Source organism: Octopus bimaculoides, chromosome 11 (genome assembly GCF_046866305.1).
Source record: "Octopus bimaculoides isolate indiv1 chromosome 11, ASM4686630v1, whole genome shotgun sequence".
NCBI lineage: Eukaryota > Metazoa > Mollusca > Cephalopoda > Octopoda > Octopodidae > Octopus > Octopus bimaculoides.
The window spans coordinates 35,388,550-35,416,047 of NC_142938.1; the positions used below are offsets into that span (position 1 = coordinate 35,388,550).

General features: G+C 36.9%; 1 protein-coding gene across 8 annotated transcripts in view; it reads left to right on the forward strand.

The window, feature by feature from the left end:
• LOC106874397 (uncharacterized) overlaps window positions 1-27,498 on the forward strand; it is a 300,833-nt gene that overhangs the window by 182,316 nt on the left and 91,019 nt on the right. For all 8 annotated transcript variants that reach the window (XM_089359809.1, XM_052971686.2, XM_089359808.1 and 5 more), the window contains 2 exons: window positions 6,168-6,315; window positions 10,687-10,817. In XM_089359809.1, coding sequence (XP_089215935.1) covers window positions 6,207-6,315; window positions 10,687-10,817 — 240 coding nt within the window. In that variant the 5' untranslated portion in view covers window positions 6,168-6,206. The remainder of the gene's footprint in view (window positions 1-6,167; window positions 6,316-10,686; window positions 10,818-27,498) is intronic.

The following is a 27,498-nucleotide window of genomic DNA, read 5'->3' on the forward strand; positions in this document are numbered from 1 at the left end:
AATAGTGTTCAGTCAACGGTCAATCATAATAATGGCCGATCATAACAATGGCTGACCGGAAGTTAGAAATTCTTTTTTCAGGAGAACTAAGAAAGGGGGAGATAACAAACGGTGATCGGGAACGAGGGGCTGTGTGTGGGAGGTAGAATGCTGGTGATCTTGACGTATGTAGTGTGAAAATGGGGAAGGGAGAAAGGGAGAAAGTAGTTGGTCAGTTGTAGTGTGTGCGTGGTGTGATGCGAGGGTATTGGTGTGGTGTGATGTGAGGGTGTTGGGAGGTGGGGAAGGCATGGGTGGAGTGTGGGTTAGGATGAGGGTGGGGTAGAGGTAGGGGTCTGTGGGTAGGGTGGGGTATGTGGGTAGGGTGGGGTATGTAGGGGTGGGTGGTGGGTGTAAGGAATTGGATGGGGTGGAGTGGGAAGGTAGAGTAGGAGTGTGTTGGGGTGTGGTGGGATGAGCTTATGAGGGGGTGTTGACGAGGAGGGAGAAGGGGAAGGTGGATGTAAGAGAGGGGGAAGATGGGTATGGGAGGGGAGAGGAAGAGAGGAGAGAGGGTGGGTATAAGAGAGGGAAGGTGGATTGAGAGAGGGGGAAGGTGGGTATGGGGGGGAGAGAAAGAGGGGGAAGGCGGGTATGGGGGGAGAAAGAGAGGAAGAGAAAGAGAGTGAGAGAGAGGGGAAGAGAGTGAGAGAGTAAGGGTGAGAGAGTAAGAGTGTAGAGAGTAGGAGAGTAAGAGTGTAGAGAGTAAGAGTGAGAGAGGGCGGAGTACGAGAGAAGAGAGTGAGAGAGAGTAAGAGAGAGGAGAGAAAGAGTAGGGGTGAAGAGAAGTGGGAGTGGAGAGAAGTAGGAAGAGAAGTTGGAGTGAAGAGAAGTAGGAAGAGAAGTGGGAAGAGAAGTAGGAATGAAGAGAAGTAGGAAGAGAAGTAGGAAGAGAAGTTGGAGTGAAGAGAAGTAGGAGTGAAGAGAAGTAGGAAGAGAAGTGGGAAGAGAAGTAGGAATGAAGAGAAGTAGGAGTGAAGAGAGGTGAAGAGACGTACAAAGAAGTAGGAGTCGGAGCAGGAGGTGGGGGAGGGGAGAGATGGGTGGTAGGAGGGAGGGTGGGGGAGAGAGACAGGAGGAGGGGGTTAGATGAAGAGTGGAGGGGAGTTGAGCCCATGTGGCGCAAAGGAGCGAAGATAGAAGATTAATCCCTGTTCACGGCGCAAACGGGAGTCCGGATGGCCCCTGTGCATGGACAATCCAAACACAGACAGGTGTTGCCGCAAGGAGTGGCCGGCAGAACGGAAGTGGCGTGACACCGGGGTGTCATTGCCGACGTTGATGTCTCGGAGGTGTTCCGCGAATTGGTCGGCGCCCCGTTTGTCTGATGTACAGAGATTGGCAGAGAAAGCAGGAGAGGCAATATATGATATCTGTGGAGACACAATGACCCAGTGGTCAGGGCAGCGGACTCACGGTCATAGGATCATGGTTTTGATTCCCAGGTCAGGCGTTGTAAGTGTTTATTGAGTGAAAACACCTAAAGCTCCACAAGGCTCCGGCAGGGGATGGTGGCGAACCCTGCTGTACTCTTTCACCACAACTTTCTCTCACTCTTTCTTCCTGTTTCTGTTGTACTTGTATGTCACACTGTGTCACGCTGAATATCCCCGAGAACTACGTTAAAGGTACATGTGTCTGTGGAATGCTCAGCCACTTGCACGTTAATTTCACGAGCAGGCTGTTCCGTTGATCAGATCAACTGGAACCCTCGACGTCGTACGCGATGGAGTGCCAACAACAACAACATATATATATCTGTATATATATATATATGTGGAGAATGGAGCAACAAATACAAGAAGAAGCAATTCTGTTGGGCTAGTTAGCCGTTGTTAAGCCTATCATTTACCTATATATATATATATATATATACATACACAAATATTCTATAATTATAATTATGTTTATAATTATAGAATATTTGTATAATTTTACCTATAAAGGTTATTTTAACGTACCGATCTACTTGGTAAAATTATTAATTAATTGATTGATTAATTAATTAATTTAATTAATTAAATTTACCCTTTTATTATTAATATATATATCATCATCATCATCATCATCGTTTAATGTCCGCTTTCCATGCTAGCATGGGTTGGACGATTTGACTGAGGACTGGTGAACCAGATGGCTACACCAGGCTCCAATCTGTTTGGCAGAGTTTCTACAGCTGGATGCCCTTCCTAACGCCAACCACTCCAAGAGTGTAGTGGGTGCTTTTACGTGCCACTGGCACGAAGGCCAGTCAGGAGGTACTGGGAATGGCCACGCTCGAAATGGTGTATTTTACGTGCCACTTGCATTTGTCTTGCTTCTATATGTTGGTTCCCTGACGATGAATACATGTGGAATTCTAGCAGCTTTTACTTCTTTGGCTTTAATTCCGACATATATTTTGAAACATATGTAGGAATTAAGGGAACTTTTATTTATATGCGTTTTGCTCCATTTATTGTTATTATTCATATCTACATATATATATATATATATATATATATATATATATATATATATATATATATATAGATAGATAGATATAGATATAGATATATATATGTGTGCGTTTTCTTCTTAAGTTATTATATTAGTTACTATAAATGAAAATAAAAGTGAAAATGTTATTTTCATTTTCATTTGTTCCTTATTCCTTATTTTTACTTCCTTATTTTATTTTATTATAAAGCTGACACCTTCTGTTATCTAGGTCACCAAGTTAGTAGCAGGGGAGGGTGCTCTGAAAGTGTAGCTGCCAGAATAAGAATAGCCTGGGCAAAGTTCAGAGAGCTCTTACTTCTGCTGGTGACAAAGGGCCTCTCACTCACAGTAAAAGCAGACTGTATGACGCATGGTAGTGAAACATGAGGCGTGACTGCTGAGGACATGCGTAAGCTCACAAGGAATGAAGCCAGTATGCTCCGATGGATGTGTAATGGCAGTGTGCATACTAGACAGAGTGTAAGTACCTTGAGAGAAAAGTTGTACCTAAGAAGCATCGGTTGTGGGGTGCAAGAGTGACGATTGTGCTGGTATGGTCATGTGACAAGAATGGCTGAGGATAGCTGTGTGAAAAAGTGCCACACCCTAGCGGTTGAAGGAACCTGTGGAAGAGGTAGACCCAGGAAGACCTGAGATGAGGTGGTGAAGCATGACCTTTGAACTTTAGGCCTCACCGAGGCAATGACCAGTGACCGGGACCTTTGGAAATATGCAGTACGTGAGAAGACCAGGCAAAGCAAGTGAGAGCATAATCTGAGGTCTCTGCCAGGGGTGTAGCCAGCCCACTTATGCATACCTTTCCTTTATTGGACAGTAAACTCTGTTTGCAAAGACCTGTTGAGGCAAATGAAATCGATCCAAATTCGACGACTGGTACCCATGCCAAACTCTCCTTCAGTGAACACTAAACTCGGCTTGCGAAGACCTGTCGGAGCAAGTGAAATCAAAATCGTGATTGAACCAAATTCGATGACTGGCACCTGTGCCAGTGGAGCGCTAAGAGCACTGCCCGAGTGTGATCATTGCCAGAGCAGCTTCCTGGCTTCCGTGCCAGTGGCACGTAAATAGCACCATTTGAGTGTGGATTTTATGCAAAAGATGTCTACCAACTTTGCAGAGTCCTGCAATGCATGAGTCCTGCAATGCATGAGTCCTCAAACAAGATGGCCATTAAAGTACTACACTACCTAAATAAGATTCCATATTTACAGTCCACTTAGCCTCCAACCCTATGCAAATTTGATGAGACTTCTCCCAAAGTTTCCTTCTCCCCTCTAAAAGTCTCAATACACTATGTACTCCAAATATGAAAACATATCTGATCACTTCAAATCAACAAAGCCATCAGTCCTGTTATTGTCTCTTACTTTACTCTCAAATTTTGAACTACAAAGCTGGCCATTATTTTTGTCAGCCACTCCAATTTTTCACTCTAGGAATCTACTGGAAGCAAGCCATAGTTTCTGCCATTTAAGGAAAGGCAGCTTTTCTGACCTAAACACTCTGAAGCTATTGTTGTCACTTTCAACAACTCATCTGAAGGAAACAATTATTATCATTTTCTCCAACATGTTGAATCTCTTTCAATCTTCAGTGATCACCAGTATAATTACTCTAGAGTCAAGCCTGTCATTTACCAGTTGCCTGTTCCCCTAGATGGAAGCAATATTATTGAACTTAACATCAGAAAAGTAATTCATCATATCTGGCATGATTTTCTTGGCTAAGTTCTTCATTTATGGACTCTATACATCTTTTTTCTTTTGGGTTTCTGATAAGATTGCACTATTTTAGCATGCATTCATGGAATCCTTCATGGCCTGCATTCTATCAACTCTGGTGTTCCTCAAGGTTCAGTTATATCACTTACACTTTTCTTCCTTTACATGAACAACCTTCTCAACGACACCTGTAGCAATACATACTTCTATGCAGATGATAAAATTCTTCACTCTTCTTTAATCTTCTGTACATAGGCATCATTGGTATATAATATTGACATCTCACATGATATATGGACTGCTTCTACAAAAAGAGATCTCACAAATGTTCCCTGAAGTTTCCACAAAAACTGCGTGTATCAATAAAACAACCTTCTACCTCCCCTTTTTAGACTGTTCTGTCAAATTCTCAAAGTCAACCTCACAGCCTTTGATTCTCTTTCTTGAAATCTTACATTCATCTCATAACAAAGCAAAAATTGCATAAAATTGCATTCCCAGGGACTAGCTTTTATCCTCAGAGCCAGAAAATACTTCATTTTGCAACAATTATTCTTTACAAAGCTCAGATGAGACTTCACAATGAAATACTGCTCCCACATCTGAGAAAAGACTGCTGTTAGACATGCAGAAATCTTAGCCTGCATCCAGAAGCAAGCTAACCAGTTGATTTTTAAAATCTCACTCAATAATGCACTTCAGCCTTTACCCTACAAACATGCTCTCTTCTCAACTTGGTTATTTTGAAACTACTACAATTGCTTCTATTCCTTAAAACAGAAGCAATTATAGTAGTGTCAAAATAGCCTATTCACCACCCAAGCCCACCTGGCACACCCATCTCTTCTCATGACCTGTATAGTGTACTTCCATTCCCTGTAGGCCCTACACCATGCTCAGTTCTTCCTCTCCAAAACAATGTTAAACCTTTGAAATTTCCTTTTCACCTACATTTTACTTGCAAATATCAATTTATAGAAATAAAAATTAACATCAACTGTTTCATTTTCACCAGTTTTGAAGAGCCCTTAAAAATTTTGGACACAACCTCCTTTTCACCTGACTAATCTTTGAAAAAGAGAGGCATACTATCTTTATGTTCTGAATAAGGAACCCATTGCAAAAATATCAGAATATTATGTGACACAGAATCACTTTGTTTAACTTATGATATTAACCATTTATATCTTCTTTTATCTTGTACTTGTTTCAGTCATTTGGCTGTAGCAATGTTGGGGCACCATCTTGAAGGGTTTAGTCAAACAATTCAACCCCAATACTTACTTTAAAGTCTGTACTTATTATGTTGACCACTTTTGCTGAATCACTAAGTTACAGGAATATAAACAAACTAACACTGATTGTCAAGTAGTGGTGGAGCTAACACAAACATACACACATATACAATAGACTTCCACACAGTTTCCACCTACCAAATTCACTCACAAGGCATTGGTTGGCCCAGGTCTTTAGTAGAAAACACCCAAGATGATACACAGTGGAAATGTATCCAAAACCACATTGTTGCAAAATGCTTGCACTTATAAAATAAAGGTTGTGGTGAGATCAATATATGTAAAATAAATGTATTTTCACTTTTTAGTTTTTTTAGTTAACCCAGAACATTTGCATCATGTTTTTTCTCACTCAGTTTTTTCTCCCCTCTTCTATTACTGATCTCTCTACATTCTCATTTTCTAATTTGGAGATTCTTATTTTCTCTTCCCTTGTGGTTTTTGTCAATTTAAATTGGTGGTGGTGCTGTATGTAGAGGGTGGTGAAGAAGTATAAGATGAGTAAGTCGAACAATGGAAATGTGGCATTAATATTTCTCTCAAAACATTTCACTTTTAAATGTTTCAAATATAGGTAAAATTCTCTTGAATTTTCTTTGTATTTTGGTAGCAAGTAGCTGAGCAACAAGTACGCAACCAAGAAGTTGGCATGATGACAGAATTAGTCAGAGATTTTTTAGATCCTGCTGATTTTTACAAAGCATTGCATAATATAGGCATAGAATACTTCTGTGGTGTTCCTGATTCTTTGTTAAAAGGTAAGTATGAAATTATGCTTAAATATTGATGTCCAAAATAAATATTTATTTTGTATGTAGCTGTTTGTTTATGTGTAGTAAATTCTGTTGACATAACATTTTCTAGACAACATCTTGGAACTTGGATTACCAAGTATTACTAAATGCATCAATACTTATACAGAGGTCTTGTGTCATCTTGTGAACAAAGCTTAAGATTAGGGACAATGTATTTTGCCACTATGATATGGTTGTTCCATAAAGAACTATGTTACTACATTTTAACGCCCCTACTCACAATATATAAACAGAGATGCAATAGACAGCCACTGATCTCATAAGGAGCAAAATAGCTAGTTCTAAACATCTCTAAATGAGATATATAAGTAGTAACAATACTACACAGTAACATTTTTGCCACTATAACATGGCTGTTCTATAAAGAACTATGTTACTACATTTTAACCCCAAGAAAACATCTTTTCCAGCGAGTTAACAATACACAAACTGTGAATAAGGGAGTGAACCACTCCCCTCCAGCTTGGCAAGACTAGTAAACCATGCTTTCTGGGTCTTTACCCTATGAGATCAGCAACTGTCTGCTGCTTCTATGTTTATATATTGTGAGTAGGAGTGAGTGACTGCCATCTCTAGCAGGCAGGTGTCCAGTACTGATGAAGGGTAAAGACCCAGAAACCATGGTCTACTGGTCTTGCCCAGCTGGTGGGGAGTGGTTTGCTCCCTTACCCATGAAATATCGGACACAGTTTGTATGTCGTTAACCAGCTGGAATAGACATTTTCCTGGGGTTAAAATGTAGTAACATAGTTCTTTATGGAACAGCCATGTTATAATGGCAAAAAAATGTTGCTGTCTAGTATTGTTACAACTTATATCTTGTTTAGAGATTTCAGAACTAGCTATTAGGATTAATATATTCCTGAAATTCTTGGTTTCCAGTAGTATTTATCTATTTATTTATGCATTTCAGCCAAGTAGCTGTGGTCATGCTGGAGCACCACCGTGACTTTCCGTCTTTATGCTGTGCTCTCTTCACGTTCCTTGCATGGCTCTTCTCCTCCACCTGATATAGTCCAATCAAGATTTTTGATGGCACATCTGGTGTATAAGAGAATTTGATATCGCTGCCCTAAACTGTGTCTCATTTCGAGCCATTGGTTCATCTGGTATCATGGAGAGGAAAGTGTCGAGTTTTGTTTTGAAGACCTCTATATCCATGTCTTGCAGGTCTCTCAACTGTTTTGGTAGGGCATTAAAGAGCTGAGGTCCTCTGGACATTTTCAGAAATAATCTACTGTCACATTTTTATTGCAAAAGAGTCATGTTCCAGTTTCTTAAAGTTATTTAGTTTAATATGAAGAGATTCTTATTTGAACAAAGCAATGATATTTAATGCAAGTATCGAAAAAGTATGGATATTGTTTATGCTACCAAGCTTTGAAAGTTGCAAAAATTTATATTATTATACACAGTATTGTGACTGATATAACTTCATTGATTGAGACTTTTCAATAACAAGTCAGATGTCAAAGATGAATAAACTTATTTATACATAAGAAAAACTTGAGATATTCAGAGAAATGCTGGGTGTGTGATTAGAAGTTATCCTGATTATATTATTTCATCACTTTTTGGAGTTGAAAAATACCTGTTCAATAACTGTAGTCATTTTGTCTTTAGATCTGCCCTCTGGAAGACTTCATTAACAAGAACATGACAAACAATCTTCTAGTTCCGCTAACATTTCTCAACCAAATAAGAAAAGAAGATGATCTTCAATTAGGCACTGTCTTCTTTTATACTTGAAACTTTGCAAGTGAAGCTGTATAGCAACAATGAAAGCATTTACTGCACTTATGTCAATCATGTTGTAGAATATAACCATAGGCCATCTTTGAGTCATTCTTTTGCAAGTGTATGTCCTTACCATCCTATCTTGAGTATCTACTCCTTTTGTTTTGTTGTAACATGTAATAACTTCAGGTTTCTTTTCAGCATTTTTTGGATCAATTGAAGGCTGAGAGTGCATTGTACTCATAAGTGTGACTACATAATTTTTCTTGGGACAAAGAGATAAGATCATAGAATTCTTTTGAAATCCAAATATTGTGCTGTTGATTTCTCTTTCTTTTTGATTTGTAAAAGCACTTGAAAGTTCAACTCTGTTCTTTCTAATTGTTCCAACTAAAGTAGTTTTCTTGCTAAGTAGCTTTTGAGCCAATCCTACACTTGTAAGAAAGTTATCACAAGTTATATTGTGACCAGTATTTTCAAGTTCTTTTATTAGGTCTTCAAATAACTCTTGAACCTTGATTTGTCTCTCTCCATTTAACTGGGTCTTTTCCAGTGTAGATTTGCTTTTTCCAGGCATAAGATGTTTCACTGTCGCATATTGCCCAAATTTTAATTCCATATTTCCCTGGTTTTGAAGGAATATATACCCGAAATGGGCAGCGCCCTCTGAATGAAACTAATTGTTCATCAACTGTCATGTATGAACTTGGAACATATCTATCTTGCAAATACTGATTCCACATTTCAAATACTTCTCTTGTGGGCTCCAATTTATCATCACCTCTCTTTTTTCTTCTTGCACTAGCATCATCAAAACGCAATACTTGTAAAATCTGTTGAAATCTTCCCTGGCTCATAATTTTGTTGAATATTTGGCGGTCGTCTTCTTGACTCCATTTTCATGTTTAGATTTATGAACACTTATAAGAATAGTCAGTCTAATAAATTTCTTTAGTTCAGAGTGATTAATTTCCTTCCGTTTATCTTTGTAAACAACCTGACCTTCAAGAAGCACCTCAAGAAGATTCTGGTGCATAAAGATAGTAAAACATTTCAATGCTATCGCAAGACCTTTTAGCAAAACAGGATGGTCCACATTCTTGGCGCACAATATTGCAAGATAAAGTTCTTACTGCTGCTTGAGTAAGAGGATCAGAATGTCAAACTTCTTGTCTGTCGCTGGAAACATATTGCTCATTCATAATTTGGTGGCTTGCAGATAATTGTTTTGAGTATCTTCATCATCTGATGACACAGAACCTAAACTGTCCAGCACACAATCACTTTCACCATCATCTTCAGAGCAATAGAAGGAATCACTACTAACTTCTTCCCATTCTTCATCTAATTCCAATAACCTTTTTGATATTTGGTCTTCACTCAAGTTTTCATGTCTAAGCATATTGGAAAGCACAACTGAACTACATGAAACTTGATAGCAGACTAAAGGCAGATATTGCTCTCTCACATATATTGATACAATATATTGTAAGAATTGTGTCATCACATAGAAATATTACACCACCCTATAATCTAGCAGATTGAAGGTGATGCAATACCGCACAAATTTGCAGGAATATTTTCATAATTTTTCCTATTTTATCTCAAATTCAGCAAATAAATTGAATACAATTTTATCTATTTTATATATGATAAATATCTAGGAAAATAATATTTGAAACTGATTTTATTCTGTTTAGAATGACAAGAGTATTGTCTGAATTTAATTCGAGGGTCCAATGGACCCAAACAGTAATTAAGCAGTAAATAAAGTGAAATTTCATAGCTTTTATAAACATATGGAAAATTTCCCGTTTGACAAATAAAAGAGATTCAAGAAAAAATAAGTCACAAGAAATCAACAGAATCAAATAATATCTGGTCACCACATGCCAGTCAAATCTCACTGCTACAATATACAGAATATCAGCAAATAGCCAGCAGGCTTATTAAAAATTAATTATTAGTGATGATTTCCAGTAGAATGAAAGGGTGTGATATGGGAGTTCCAGCACCCTTGACAGATGATTCTCATTTGCTACAATCTATGAGTGTGCTTTTATGCACCAAACACCTATATGAGAGAACCTCCCAAGGCTAATAATGCAGTATTCAGTGTTCTAACATGCTAAGTTGAATATAAAAATTACCTTTTGGTATTAATGCTACTTCTGTCACTAATGATTAATATTTAAAAAGTCTAAATTAACTTAAACACTGAACATGAGCTCTTAAAGTTATTTAGTTTAACATGAAAAGATTCTTATTTGAACAAGACAATGTAATTTAATGTGAGTATTGAAAAAATACAGATATTGTTTATGCTACCAAGCTTTGAGAGTTGTAAAAATTTATATTATCAGACACAGTATTGTGACCAACATTTAATTTCACCATCCCACTACAAAACCATCAGCACCTCCATTTGGCCAACACATATATTTAGCACATATAGTTAGCATATATTTCTCCACTACCTGCACATTATTATGGTCATTGACATAATCTCTCTCTCTCTCACACACACACACACATGCCTACACACATTTTTATATGTTTATTATTTTATTCTTTTAGACTTTTGTGCATATATTGCTGAAACATCACCGAAGGATAGACATATCATTACAGCCAATGAGGGCAGTGCAGTAGCTTTAGCAACAGGCTACCATCTTGCAACTGGAAAATCAAGTTTGGTTTACCTCCAGGTAAGATAACCTATTAGCATTGATATGAGCTTTGAGAACATAAATAGATGAAGTGGGATTTTACATTAGATATATCAATACAATTGTTGAGAACAAAATTACCATTGTAACTAGAAGATATAGTCTAATTTATATTCACAAACCAGACACTTGCTGCCACTTTGTAACTGCTCAACTAAACTTCTCTCTTTTTTTTCTTCTTTGCCTGGTGAGCTTCAGCAAAAGTTGTAGTCTTTCAGTGCAAAAGCATCAAGCTGCAACATGTTTCAGCTGTTGGGATTGATAAACCACCACTGTAAATGTATTGCAAATATAAAGTGCATAATATATAGAATTAAACATCAACAATGTTCATGCTGTGCACATGTAGGCATTTTAATTGGCTGTATAAGTGTTCTAAGTTGCAGGTCACCAATGAAAAATCATTAATATCTGGTTATTAGTAGGATGTAAGGACCATAAAGAAATCATTGTTGCATAGTTCAACAATTCATTCATTTGCCACAAAGATTATCCAACATAATGGCCTGATAGTTTGCAACAGCAAAAGATGAAATGTTTTTTTAAATGTGTATAACTGTGACGGGCAAATGCATTAGTTTATTAGTTGACCTTGCTGTAAACATAATAAAAATGGTGAAGATGATAGTGTAGGTAAGCCTTATTTCTTTGAGTTGAAGAAAAGTATTTAGCACTAGTTTGATGGATCCTATAATGCTATCTGATGACTGCAACATAGCACTAGATTGCATATTTCTATGTGAGAAAGAGATGAAGTTTGAACAATTACTTATATGATATTGTTTGCAGATGAGAGTATTTGATGAGCATTAAAAGAGATTAATCTAGAGAGGAAGCTATTTGAGAGACATATAAGAAAACCCAGGCTGACCTATTTTCCAGCTGCAACCAAGATGATCTCTGTCTGGAGCTAAAAGTCATGAGTTTATTTATATAATCTCAAAAAAAGGTTCTTTTTGTATTTTCACATGGTAATGAAAATGGTTCTTTTGATGTCTGCTGACATTTGTCATATCCACTAGCTATCATAAAAATTACCAGATATGGTAATATTAATGAAATGTAATTCCAAATTCAGACAGAAGTGCTGTAAGATCAAATCTTGGAAGTGGTCTACTACAATGTAATGAGATGTGTTGGTTCTAAACAATAAAAACTTGGATTAGGTTGATAACATGTCTGTCAAAGATTTCTTATTTTATATTTCCACATAAAGTATGAAGGTCTTGAAATACTGGGATTGTAAAATTCTTCATTTATAGCCTACAATAGCATCGTTTGATTTCCAATACATAGTAGTCATGGGAGTGAGAGTCAACAAAATTATTTACATGTCTGCCATCACATAATTTTGTCACTTTTTGTAAGAAAATGATGTGTAACATTGATCATATATGAAATTGCTTGTTGATCCATATTTTGTCAATAAGGTAGTCATTACATTTTCTAACTGTCTCCATGATAATCATGTCTTCATATCCAGCAATAAAAAGACTTCTTTCATATTTTGAAAATTATTTTGATAAGAAAGTTGCAGGCCTTCCAACTTGAGGCAGCATGAAACCTAGAGCAGATTCTGATTATATTTCTAGATTTTTGTAGTCATTTTTAGCAACTGTTTGTTCATAGCAGTAGCACTGTTTGGTGTTTCCTGTTGTTTACTAACTTCAATGTAAATTTCACTTCTGTAACTATCTTGTAACTATTTCAGCATTTTTGGATGCTTTTGCATAATTGATAGTTTATGTAACAGCTCAATTAAGTGAGAGATTGTTTGATTGTCTAGAGCTTATAGAAATGAGTTTACAAATGAATACACAAAATACCCAAGCAACTCATTCTTCAGCTTCAAAAGTACAGTCTCATGGAAATGTCATAGAATTGTCATGTACTGACTTATAAATTCATTTTGATCCTAGTGATAAGTAGATATCTAACAATTTATATACTCTTTTGCTCTTTTACTTGTTTCAGTCATTTGACTGCGGCCATGCTGGAGCACTGCCAATCTTTACAAAAATAGAACCAAATAGGTCAGGGATTCATTATAGTCTATATAATGTGCAATGAAATTAAAAACTTACATTATAGAGTAATTTGATTTTTATCAAAATTTGTACTTTGTTGGCATCTCTAATAATTATTGGGGAGTGTGGAAGAAGAATTATTGAATACAGTCTACCATTACTACCATCTGTTATTATTGAAAAATTTCCATCAAATTGTCCAGTTTCACAATGGTTTTTTTATTGACTATTATTCAGTTGAATAAATTTTTGTAAGAGCTATACTCAACTAAATAACAAAGTCTGGAGCATCAAAATGGTAGTCATTTTAAATGGTACTGATCAAATGACTGTCTTGTTGAGTTAATTGATTTAGTAATTAAATTATTAGATTTAGGACTGGTAGATAATTCCATAATAGTTTTCTTTTCTGTTTGTATGTGATATAGTTACCTTGTTGAGTTGTTTGTTCAGATCACAGTAAAGATGAACTTCTGAAGATGTCTTAATTTATAATGGAATATAAAACACTTCAAGAAGCCAGCCAACCAACTCATTACTTACCAGTCTGGTAAACCCACAAGTCAGAGAGATTACATTCTAACCAGGAAAAGGGACAGAGGAGTGATTGTAAATGCCAAAACCTTTTCTGACTAAGAATGCTTTATGCAACATTAGTAGCAAGTGACTTCAGAGTTAGAACCAGGTAGACACAGAAATGAACTATGACATAGAGAAGGAAAAGTCAGAAACTGAAAGATTCTGCAGTTTGGAACAGATTTTGAGAAATTCTAATTATGCACATAACTGTAGGGAGGAAGATTGAGATGCCTGAGGATTTCTTAGAAATAACCTGTTTAGGGCTACACATCAGACATGGCTGGAGCAAAGCCAAAACAAAAGAAACATGGTGGTGGAATGATACATCTGATAGGGCAGTAAAGACTAAAAGAATGACTTCGAAAATCTGGAAGAAAGTGTCTAGTATGGAGCATTACCAAATGGCCAGAAGGGTAGCTAGGTGGCAAATATGCTTAGCTAAGGTTGAAACGATTTGCACATATCTTGCAGCATGAGGATCAGAGGCAAGATGTTCAGGATCAAGAGACAGTGTGTAATAGAGAACCAAGCTCTCATTGGTGACAAATGTTTTCAGAATAATGAACATGCACTCACCATTGATATAGAAGACAAGAAAATAGTGTGGAAGTGCTTTTATGAGTGGCTGCTGAATGTTGAGAATGTAGAGGACAAAGAGGGGCTACTTCATACTGACACTATAGAAGTACCAACAATTAAAGACATAAAGAGAGAGACAACTGCAGGTCCATAAAGGATAGTTGCTGAGATGCTCAAAATATCCAGTGAAGTACAGTATATTATTATACACCCTGATAGTTAATCAAGTTATACAAGGAGTCATACCCAATGACTAGCATAGCAATAGCATTATAAACTGTTACAAAGATGAAGGAGATGCCCTAGAGAGAAGCGACTATAAAGGAATGAAATTACTGAATCAAGTTATGAAAATCACAGAGAGGGTTGTTGGTGCAACTGATATGTGACAGGGTAGACTTAAATAAGATGCAGTTTGGTTTCGTATCCAGAAGAATAAACCATTAATTTTGGGATTCATTGACTTAAAGAAAGTGTTTGACAGGGTACCACTTACAGAAATTTGGTTGATACTAAGGAAACTTGGCATTGACAAATGGCTTGTGAGGACTGTACAAGTCATATATACAGATGCAGTAAGTAAAATGAGAGTCAACAAAAACTTCAGTGATGAATTTAGAATGTAAGTTGGAATCCATCAAGGTTCAGTCCTCATCCCACTCCTATTTATCATACATCAAGGTTCAGTTCTCAGCCCACTCCTATTCAACATAGTCCTACAGGTCATCACAGAGGAGTTTAAGATTGGCTATCCTTGAGAACTCCTATATGCTGATGATCTATTTCTCATAGCTTAATCTATAGAGGAATTAGAGAAGAAATTTCAGGCATGGAAGCTGAACCTAGAATTGAGATGACATAAGGTAAACCTAGCAAAGACAAAGTAGGAAAGAAGACAGGATCTTATCTTCTGGGAAATGGCCTTGCTCAATGTGCTGAAAAGGAGTAGGTAAAAACTTTTTATATTGTGTCAAATGTAAACAATGAACACCCAGAGGACATAAGTTTTGTTCTTAGTACATACTGATGTAGTATGTACAATGAGCACACCGGAAATTGAATGTTAAACAAAGATTTTTTTCTCAGAATAAAGGGCAAATTGTATGAAGCTTGTGTTAGAACTGCAATGTTTCATGGTTGTGAGACAGACTTTGAATACAGGGTATTTGAGAAATGAAGCTAACATATTCATTTAGATGTGCAATGTGAGTGTGAATGAAAGAATTAGTACAAAACTGCTGAGAGAAGAACTGGGCATAAGAGGAATCAAATTTAGTGTATAAGAAAGAAGACTGTGCTGGTCTGGATATGTGATGAGGACAGCTGTATAAAGAAGTGCTGGTCACTTAATGTGGACGGAGCTTACTGAAGAGGGAGGCCTAAGAAGACAATGGATGAAGTGGTGAAGGCTAACTTCAGGATCCTGACCCTCAAGAAGGAGATGACAAAAGACTGGAATGACTGGTGACATGAGGTTCTCAAGAAGACCTGCTTACCTCATTGAAACTGAGTTCTGAAAACACTGTGTGTGTACGTGTATGTATTTTTATAAATATACACAAATAAGCCCTTTACTCAATCTCCCTCTGAAATCACCAACACTACCTCTCACTACAGCTCTCCCTTCATACCACTTATTTTTCGTACTACCCAGAAGCATTTCACATGTTATTCATTTTTCCATCTTTTAATACTGTTCTTTCCATCCATACTTTACATTGATCACATGCCTCCACTGGACCCACAAATTATCTTCCTCATCCCAACATATTTTTCTCACTCTTCATTCACTATGCCTGACTCTCTTTCTCTCTGACACTTCTACAATCTTCCCAACCACATGTTATCTCTCTCTCAACCTTCTCTTATTTACTACTGTATTGTATCATCTGTAGCCCTTTACTTCTCCCAAAATATGCATCATTAGTCATACCCCTCCTCCCTTATCCATCATTCATAACATCTACCCTTCAATTTTACCCAATATTCATAGTTCTTGTCTTCCCCTCACCATTTTCTCAATTTCTCACTCTCCCATATACTCTAGCAAGTCAAACCCACGTTTACGTCTAGTTCTTCTGTCCTCATTCATTTCTACCCTCCTTGTATCTTGAGGAGCACCTGGACACCTCACCACCACTATTTTATCTCTTTCCAGCACCACCAAACCACTCCCACCTTTGCTTCTTAAATGTGAAAAGCCATGTAGCTCCTCTATTGCAAGAAACCTGCTATGTCATGTTCACTCATACTTAAACCATTTATCTAGCATAAAGCTGCCTTCCTCTTGAGATTTGTAGTGTTGCAAACTGCATAGCTACCTTACCATACCATAGCTGGTGCCATGGAAAATACACCCAGTGCATGCTGTAAAGAGATTGGCATTAAGAAGAGCATCTAACCATAGAAATCATGCCAAAGTAGACACTAGAGCACAGTGCAGTCCTTGGATATATTGGATTCTATCTAATTATTCAACTCATGCTAGCGTGGAACATGGATTAAATGACAACAACAATGATTATGGTGAGGATGTGTGAAGAAGAATTTTCACTTGTTTCACAGACAATTTATCGGCTACTTAGTGTGACCAGTATAGTCTATTCTACTAAGAGGAAGAGAGCAACAGGACCATTGACAGGACTCAAACCTTGTATCTATTGTTTGTCAGATACTTATGTTACTGATAAGATAGATTACTGAACGTCAAATATTTCCTTTTTTCTGAAACTGGCTATTGTATAAGGTTTTGGATGTAGCAAGATGTTCCATTTTGGTTGTTTCTTTGCAATGAGAAAAAAAATTCTCTATTTTCATTAATTTGTAATTAATTCATATTTATGGTGTTAATATTTTCTGATTTTCTTGAAATATTGAAATTTTTATTTACTCTTTCACTTGTTTCAGTCATTTGACTGTGGCCATGCTGGAGCACCGCCTTTAGTCAAGCAATTCAACCCCAGGACTTAATCTTTGTAAGCCTAGTACTTATTCTATCGGTCTCTAAGTTACGGGGACGTAAACACACCAGCATTGGTTGTCAAGCGATGTTGGGGGGGGGGGGGACAAACACGGGCACACAAACATATACACACACATACATATATATATATATATATATATACGACGGGCTTCTTTCAGTTTCCGTCTACCAAATCCACTCACAAGGCTTTGGTCGGCCTGAGGTTATAGTAGAAAACACTTGCCCAAGGTGCCACACAGTGGGACTGAACCCGGAATCATGTGGTTCGTAAGCAAGCTACTTACCACACAGCCATAGGTATAAAAGGTCATATCATCAAGAAAAAATCCCAGAAAGTAAAAAAGGTGGGGATTAAGCAACAAAAGATGATGGGTGGAAGTAACAAGTTGTACCCCAGTCCAAATAGTGTGTTTAGCTGTGCCTCACAAAGGTGTTGTCAGTGAAAATGGCCAGCAACACTCACTACAACAGCCACCCCACCTCACAATGCTCATTTCTTGGATAGATTACTATCATCCCAATTTTGCAGAGGAAATCACCAGTGCAAGGTCCAAAAGCACTTAAAGCTTCAACAGCAACAAGTACAAACAGATAGTCGTCAATCAGGCTCTGGTATTTGTTTAACTTCCTATCCTCTGCATTACAGGCAGCAATGCCCAAATCTGCAGCTAATGCACCAAGATTGCAATTGGAGAGCATGTTGCAGCACATTGTATCCCAAATTAGGGATTTACTTCCTACATATGGGAAGTAGGTCATTCTGTCAGGGCACTTACCATCTCCGTGATCAAGACCTATTGGCTCCAATTGTAACAGGAAACCAACTGTAACAAGGCCCCTTCTGATGATGGAATTCAGAGTGACATGTCAGGAGAACCTGCCTGCACTATGGGTGCAGGATAACAAATGCAGGCTAAATTAATTGACTACATTTCCATGATGGCATTTGTGTGGCTCACACATGTAGAGACTGCGGCACTGAGCCACTCTGATATAGGTGCACTCATCATCAAGAAGGGTTCCTGTTGATGAAGGGGGCACCAAGTCGAGTCACACACTGCTGTTTGGCTGCAAAGCAGAGTAGGGGAAGGTGAGGCAGTGCTGGTCTAAGGATGTCTCAGTCAGCCTGAAGATAGATTTGCATTTGATGTTGTCCTAGCTATGTTAGACATCTGTATTCCGGGAGACAGTAATGCCTTCAATGGTTCAATCAACTAGAGCTGACTCCATTTTCCAGGCCACATCAGGTTCAGTCACCCTACAGATTACCTCTCTAATGAGGGTGTGGCTGGAGGAGATTGAGGAAAGATAGGCCAGCAGTCCCAGGTCCAAAGTGGAATGGAGACTGAGGCCATCACATTTCACACGTAGTGTCATCTGATGTCAGCCAATGTTGTCAAAATTAACATTCAGCACAGTGCCAAATGCTGGCATTAATTTTGCGTAGGCAATCTTTGAGAGGATGACATGGTTCACTGCATAGCAAGGAAAGGCGTTTAGGCAGGACAAAGCAATTCCTCAAGAGGAAGAATGTCAGGTACATGTCAACGAGGCTTGATCCCTCTATTATCCTGGACAGATCCACAAGCTTGGTCTCCAGGCACTCTCTTGTGGCTTGCAGGTGGATTATGGTAAAAAAAGGTAAAGTTATCTTCTTGAGTCATACCAACTCATAAGGGCTGGTTTCATGGCGTATATATTCCCCACCTGGATGGGACACCCGTCCATTACAGGATTACTCATTTTTGCCAGCTGAGTGAACTAGAGCAATGTGAAATGAAATGTTTTACTCAAGAACACAATGCATCGCCTGGTCCAGGAATCAAAACCACGATCTTATGATCATGAGTCCAACACCCTAACCACTAAGCCAAGTGTCTCCACTTACAGGTGGATTGGGGAGTCAAGGATGCAGATGGTATCCCTTGGTGTCATCCAAACTTACACCAAGATGGGCTGGATGCTGAGTGCAATATCCTAGAATTCAGCCTCACCATAACTCATGTTTCTCACCTCTGACTTGTATGGGTTGATCTCAAGCCCAAGGGGCTTTAAGGCTGGGATGACCTGCTAAAAGTCCCCAGCTGCAGACTCAGCTAAGCCACCCAGGGTTATATCATCCATGTACCAGACATTAAAGGGTGAGCAGACTAATCAGGCAAGATCATTGACTGCCAACACAAAAAAGGGCAGGCCAAAAGGGTCATCTTGCTGGACATCTGTTGCAAAAACAATCCTGTTGTCACAGCCATGAGTATGCTGGGTGTCTTGTAGGAGAGGTATGCAAGTGGATATAATGAGAGAACACATGTTAGACATGTCTCAAAGATGTGGTCTTGGATAATGCTGCTGATGTTGTTTTTTATGTCCAGCTTCAGTAAGAGGCAAGGTGACAAGGAAAGTGTGTGATGTATGTTAGTGTCGAACAACATGGGCAGTAGCCTCACAGCCACTTCTACCCCTAGCTGGGAAGGGCTCAGTGCCTTGTTCAGGTATTCTGAAACTAATCTACATGCTATCCTGACCACAAGTCAATGAAAGATGTTGTCCACCACTATTGGATGGATGCCTGCATCCTTCTTCTTCAGTGCAGTAAGGTTGGCTGAGAAGAGGAGATCTTGGGTATAGCAGTGGAGGTCTGCATGCAGAAGACTCTGTCAGAACAGTAATAGATCAGAGCAAATGTGCTCCTGTCTCAGATGAGTGTGGTGAGATCAAATATCTGAGATGGCCAGGTTACAGGCCATCTACTCCACCATTGCTGCTCACAGGGAAGGATCTCAAGGCAGCAGCCACATCATCACTGGATGCAGTAAAGGCTATGTCACTGTCAAGGATTTAAAAATCTCTAATATCTGTTGGTGATCTGTAGGCTTGAGATGGAGAGTGACCAGAACATTTGGTGTGGATTCAAGCACAGTGTTGCTTGAGGCTAGCACAAGCACCACAGCAGAAACGTCACCCTCAATTAGTTTGCAGTTGACCTAGACTCAAGGCTTTCTTGTACAATCAGTAGAGACCTCGTGCATGATGTCAGCACTATTGGGCAGCCTGAGAGAAGTGAGAGGCTAGTTGGTGAGAATTGGCTGAAAGAAGTGACAATGCATTTGAGCCTCAAAGTCATGAAGGGAACTGAACCCTCACTTGCCATTGGGAACCCAAGAACAAACATTGCAAAACTGAATAATTTGTTCCAGTCTTGAAAGCAAGTGCCTGGTTTATAGATAACCAGGCACTTCTACAAAAGTGTGGGTAGCGTTGGGGATCCTAATTAGGATTCTCCAGTGCCAAGACTTCATTTGGGCTGCACCTTTGTGTTCAAGAAGTTAGGCAGCTTCTGCAGTACCACTGGTGCAATGATTCTGAGGTGCATCAAGTGAGTTTGACACATGAGAGATGCAAGAAATTGTCACTGTCAGAACACTACCTTTCCTTCTTCCACCTGTTGCGCAGATTACAGATGTGACATTGTTCAACCTCCTGCATTGTGGCAGGCTGGGGAGTTGATATACATGGGAAAGGCTTGAGCATAACTAGAGCCGTGTCTATATATATATGTTCATATATATATATATATATGTGTGTGTGTGTGTGTGTGTGTGTGTCTGGAGGAGGCAAAGGCATATTCAAAGCCATGACTATATATTTCCTTAAAATATATATACTCTTTTACTTGTTTCAGTCATTTGACTGTGGCCGTGCTGAATTGCCTCCTTAACTATGTTCATATACATATATATATATATATATATATATATATATATATATATATATAATAAATTAATAATAAGGAGAAGAGAGATTTATATATCCAGCTTTATTCTGCAGTCAATCACATCTTTCCATTTATGCACCTACATATGTTTCTGCTGTAATTTTGTGCACACTGCAACATTTTGCATCTTGATGTGCATTTTGGTGCTAATTGCCACTTCTTCAAGGTGTTATTAAAAGTGAATAAAGTACCTGCTAGGATTGTATATCCCTACCAACCTAATTTGGAAATTTATCTATCTATATATATATATATATATATATATATATATGTAATTCAGGATTCAAGCAAATTAGGTCCTTAAATAGTAAAATGTGTGCAAACAATATCTGAAGAACAAATATGTACTTACTAAAGTAAACACGGATTTATACTCTGGTTGTGTGTAAAATCACAAATGTCTGACTGAATATTCAATGAGCCTCAAGGTTGCACATGAATGAAGAGTTGCAGAAGAGAGAAGAGATAAGGAAAAATGTACCATCATGTACTACCTCATTAAGAGTTATGAATAAGATAAGGTTATTTTATTTTAATTAAATCTATATATAGTTAGACAACAGGGTTCTGACACAAAACTTAATAAAAGGTGATAAAAATAGAAGGCAGGGGAACAGATCTTTATATGCATCACCACTACCGTCATCACTCATACATTTGTGTACAAAGATACATACAAGGAAATAGAATAAGACACATATTTATCATACTATATGTACAATAACACATACATAAAATGGCACACTTACATACACATATTTGCACCCATACCTAGACATACATCTCTATACATAGACACACACACACACACATATATATATATATATATATATATATATATATACGCATATATGCATATACTCATTTATTATTTTTGTTTATATATATGTATATATATATATATATATATATATTCACATATACAACCACACATATTCACACACACACACACACACACTAATATATATATACATATACATATATATATATATATATATATATATATATATATATATACACACACACACACACACAAGCAGCTATACACACATATACATAATATATCAGCTCGCATATACTTAAATATATAATTATTACCAACCTATACTTACATACTTATAACCTCTACACTCTACACATATACATCATTTCCACTTAATTGCACTCATTTGTGTACTCAGTAAGCAAGAGTATGCATACATGTATTTATCTATGTGCGCAATAACAGCATTAAACACATGTATATTCACACATGTATGTATACATTTACATACACACAAACATACACTTCTAATACATTTATATCCATCCCCACATGTGCATACATATTTATATAAGCATAAGAGATTAACAATTCAGGGACAAACCAAGATAAACTAGAATAACAAATTTAAAACAAAGGAAATAAATAAAGTGAAAAAAGTAAAAATATAAAAACATAGAATATAAAAATATTAAAAAATAAAAACATAATAAGGGCATAAGATATAAAGGATAAAAAAACAACAACAATTTGAGATATATGTATAAGATAAATCATAAAATATGATAAATGTATTAAGAATGTGATAAGAATATAAAAAAATATCAGAAGATATAAAAAGTATAAGGATTATGTATAAGATGTAGAATATAAAATACATAATATATAATCTATAATAATAAAATCAAAATTCTGTCTGTTTGGGACCCCTGTATCTCAGTCTACATAGACATATTATACTTTTTTGGAATCAGGATAATCCCAGAATTGAAAATCTGCCCTTCATTTGGTTCTTGAACATCCAGCATTGGGTTCTGATTTAAAAGCATCTGGGTTGCTATTTCTAGCAGGTAAAGCTTGGCTGATTCATGCCATCTTGGTTGGCATTTGTCAGAGATCAAGGGAGAGATAAATGATATTCACTTTGTTAATTTTATGTCGAGATAAGAACTTTAGGACAAATTGGCAACAGTTGGAATTCAACTTGGGACTGGAACAATAGAATGATTACATTACAAAATTAATGTAATCCTTAAAAAATTAATTCTCATCCTTCTTTAACCTCTGATCAAACACCGCTGCAGCATATAGTCATTATAGACATATTATAGTCGTGCTATTTAGCTCTCTTTAGTTTTGGGCCAGAGGCCCAATTATCCCTTCATAGGCGCAAGCTTAAAAGTCTGCATGGAGTGCGGCTTTTAAGCTAGTACAATATGAATATCAATATTATGTCAATATCATAAGTATATGAAAAAAGTATTTTGATTACTCACTGGCCAAATTTTGGTTGGAGGAGTCAAAAATAAGCAATTTTGTTTTGAAATTGGGATATTTTAAAATGTTGAATTCTTGTAATATATTCACCTGAACAAAACAGTTTTTTTCGCATGATGTAATAATTCTATTCACCAGTATAAGAAAACATGTCTGAAACAGCTGTAGTGAATCACAATCCACCTGCTGTTATTTGTTTATGTGTGTGTGTTTAATAAATAGGCATAGAAGTGGCTGTGTGGTAAGAATCTTGCTTCCCAACCACATGGTTCTGTGTTCAGTCCCACTGCATGACACCTTGGGCAAGTGTCTTCTACTACAGTCATGAGCCAACCAAAGTCTTGTGCATAGTAACAGAAGAAGCCCATCATATATATATATATGTATGTATATACTTGTGTGTCTGTGTTTATCCCTCCACCATCGCCTGACAACTGATGTTGGTGTGTTTACATCCCTGTAACTTAATAGTTCTGCAAAAGAGACCAATAGAATAAGTACTAGGCTTAAAAAGAATAAGTCCTGGGGTCGATTTGTTTGACTAAAGGCAGTGCTCCAGCATGGCTTCAGTCAGATGACTGAAACAAGTAAAAGAATAAAAGAATAAATGTTCTGTTAATTTGGTTTGAGTGCAATAAATATGTTGTGTTATGCACATAAAATATATGAATTAAAATAAACTAAAATGAAAAAAATTAAATTAAACATTTTGAATTGGAAATGAAATTAAAGAAACATACAAGGTTGTAAATAAACATTAATTTTCTGTTTGTCTGTCTTTTTTACAAAAATGATTAATAAGAAACAAAAAGATAATTAAAATGAAAGAAAAAAAGAAAATTTAATGTAACAAAAGGCAGTTCATGGAAATGGTTAAAATATTAAAAATTCACTGAAAAAGTTTCTGTTAAAAATTCTCACCTATTGTGTTTATTTTCTTTTTCGTAAGAAAGGACATTCAACAATGTAGCCTGTAGGAGGTGAATTTCTTGCTAAAAGAGTATGTGACATGGAATATTTGGAAATTCTTTACTGAAGAAAATTCTCCAGAGTTATACGATAATATAAGGCAATTTTGTCTTGTTAAAAGAAACAGCACAATGTTTGTTGCTTTGATTATAAAATGGATTTAATGCATGGGAGTGGATGAGACAAAGCTTTTTGTTAGAAAATGCAGTTCAAATTAAAGTTCTGTCACAAATATGAAACCAGTGTATGTCAGAATAAAGAAATAAAATGGAGCTGTGGAAACATTTTTATACAAGTATCAAGACTTGATTTGGGAAGAAAAGATAGTTCATGCTCTTCTGGCATACCCAGAGCCATGCTTATATATGTGCTTAAAATATATATGTTCATATATATATATATATATATATATATATATATATATATATATTGGGTTGGTAAGAAAGTAATTTTATTTTTTGCGATTTTTTTTAATGACTTTTGACATTTGATAGCCGTTACTTTTAGCTGACTATAAAAACAAATTGTGCATAATTTAGTTTACAGCTGTTAGTTCAGTGTCAATTTTAACACGGAGTGCAAAAACAAACATTTTCTCTACATTTTGCTTTTTTATTTCCGTAATGGCAAGAAAGCTGCTGAGGCTCACAAAGAGATATGTGAAGTTTATGGTCTTGATTGCTTAAGAGAATGCACATGTCAGAAATGGTTTTAAAAATTCTGTTCTGGAGATTTTACGCTCAAAGATGACCAACATTCTGGTCGACCTACTGAAGTTGATGATGACCAAATCAAAGCCATAATTTAATTTGATTGTCATATAACTGTGTGAGAGATTTCAGAGAGGTTAAATATATCACACACAACAATTGAAAATCACTTAAAATGCCTTGGACTCGTTAAAAACCACAATATTTGGGTTCCACATGAATTGAAAGAGATTCATTTAACACAGTGAATCAATATTTGCGATATGCCTCTCAAACGTAATGAAATCGACCTTTTTTGAAATTAATTATCACTGGTGATAAAAAATGGATTGTCTACAATAACATCAATCAAAATCGATTATGGTCCAAGTGTAATGAACCAGCACAAACCACACTGAAAGCTGAATGGTATCAAAGAAACATCATGGTGGGATTACAAAGGTGTTGTGTATTTTGAGGTGCTTCCAAGGAACCAAGCAAACAATTCAGATGTTTACTGTCATCAACTAATGAAACTGGAGGAAGCAATGAAAGTAAAACAACCAGAATTGCAAATCATAAAGGAATTGTGTTTCACCATGACAGCATTAGACCACACATGTCTTTATTAACTCGTGAAAAATTATTGGAGCTTGGTTGGGACACATCCACCATATAGTCCTGACCTTGCACTATCAGATTTTGAAGTTTGCAAAATTCTTTGAATGGTAAAACTTACAATAATGATGATGACCTGAAATTGCACTTGCTTCAGTTTTGGCTGATAAGGACTAGAAGTTTTGTGAGTGTAGAATTGTGAAGTTGCCAGAAAGATGGCAAAAGGTCATCGAACAAAATGGAAAATATACAATTGATTAAAGTTCATTCTTTGTATGAAAAAAAAAAAAACTTTTATTTCACACTAAAAAACCGAAATTACTTTCTTGCCAACCCTATACACACACACACACACACACACACACATGACAGAAATAAATAGACATTCAATAAAACATTGTTTTATGTTTATTCTAAGTTGCAGTGGTTTATATTTTTCATTAATTGACGCTTTTATGTTTCAGGTTCTATATGTGGCTGTTTAATCAAGCCATGTACAAAAGAAGCCTTGGAACTGTCTGAATTTCAAAGAGGCCATATTGTCAGTCAATCTGAAGGTGGACATAGCATAAAATTGCAGAAAACCTTGGGATCCCACTTTCTAGAGTGACTGCGCAATTCACCAGAGACAGGAAGGAGTCTACATCACCTTGCCCAGGTTGACCAGGGCTCTCTGACAGGACCTTTCTCTTTGTTAAGAGAAGTGTGTAGGATAATTCTTGTTGCAAGGCCTCTGACATAGCAGAGCACGTTGATGTCAGTCCCAGAACAGCTGTCAGGTATCTCCACAAACTTGGTTACTATGGCAGAGCAGCAAGAAGGAAGCCATTTCTTTGACCAGCCAATATCAAGTGGAGAAAAGATTGGGCCAGTGAGATGGTGGAGAGGTCACTAGCATTTTGGGACATTGTCAAATTCTCCAATGAGTCCAGATTTGCTGTATTTTCTAACAGTGGTTGAGTGTGGGCCTGGAGACTGTGATTAAGAGTTTGACGTGAAAAGATTGCAACCAACAATGAAACATGGCAGCTATTCTGTGATGGTCTGGAGAGCAATAGTCAATCAAAGCTGGTGGAGTGTGAGGGAAACATAAACTCAGATAGATGTGTGTCCATATTGTAGAAAGGATTCCTTTCAATCTTCTCCAGTGGTGAAATGATTAAAGAAGACTCTTTATTTATGGAAGATGGGGCTCCTGGCATTAAAAAGCTTCCATGGCCAAGCCAGTCACCAGATATGAACCCTATTGAACACCTCTGGGGCACTTCATAAAAAGAACAAGAAAGTATCTTCAAAGCCAGATCTTTTGAGATTACTGGATGAAACTTGGCAAGAAATTCTTCAAGAGAAAATTCATCATCCGATCATTAACATGCCTAATAGGGTCCTTGTATTGAAAAATGCAAGGGGAATGTCTACTAAATATTAAATATTCACATTATAACATTATTTACATTATCTACATTTGACGGATATTCGTCCTCATCTTGTTTGTTGTTAACACAACGTTTCGGCTGATATACCCTCCAGCCTTCGTCAGGTGTCTTGGGGAAATTTCGAACCTGGGTTCTCATTCCTATCGATGTTACTATTATTATTATTATTATATTATTATTATTATTATTATTAATCAGGTCGCTGCCGTGAATCGAACTCGGAACCTTGGGGTTAGTAGCCCGCGCTCTTAACCACTACGCCATATGCCCGTGAACTGTATTCACATTATAACAATTAATAATTTGAATGTATAATTTCAGATTTAAATGAATTTTAACTATTATAACTGTGTCTATTTACTTCTGTTGTGTCTGTGTGTATATATATATGTTTAAAAATTGTTCAGTTAATTTGGTTTGCGGGTAGCAATCCTAGGATGTTAAGTGTTACATGCACAAAGTATATGAATTAAAATGAACTGATATTCAACTTCTTTTAGTTTACATCATGCTCACAAATGTCAGCTTTTTGACTGCAACTACCTTTCCAGGTGGGAAAACACTTGATATACTTTGTGTGAAAATATAATACAATAATAGAATGAATCACTCAGAGATGACCAGCCTCTCCTACTGACACTAAGTGGCTGGCAATTACCTGCGAAACAATTAAGATACTGTGTAGAAATAAAATAAACAGTAGAAAAAAATACATATAGTACCTAGCTTGAAAAATGTAAGAAGT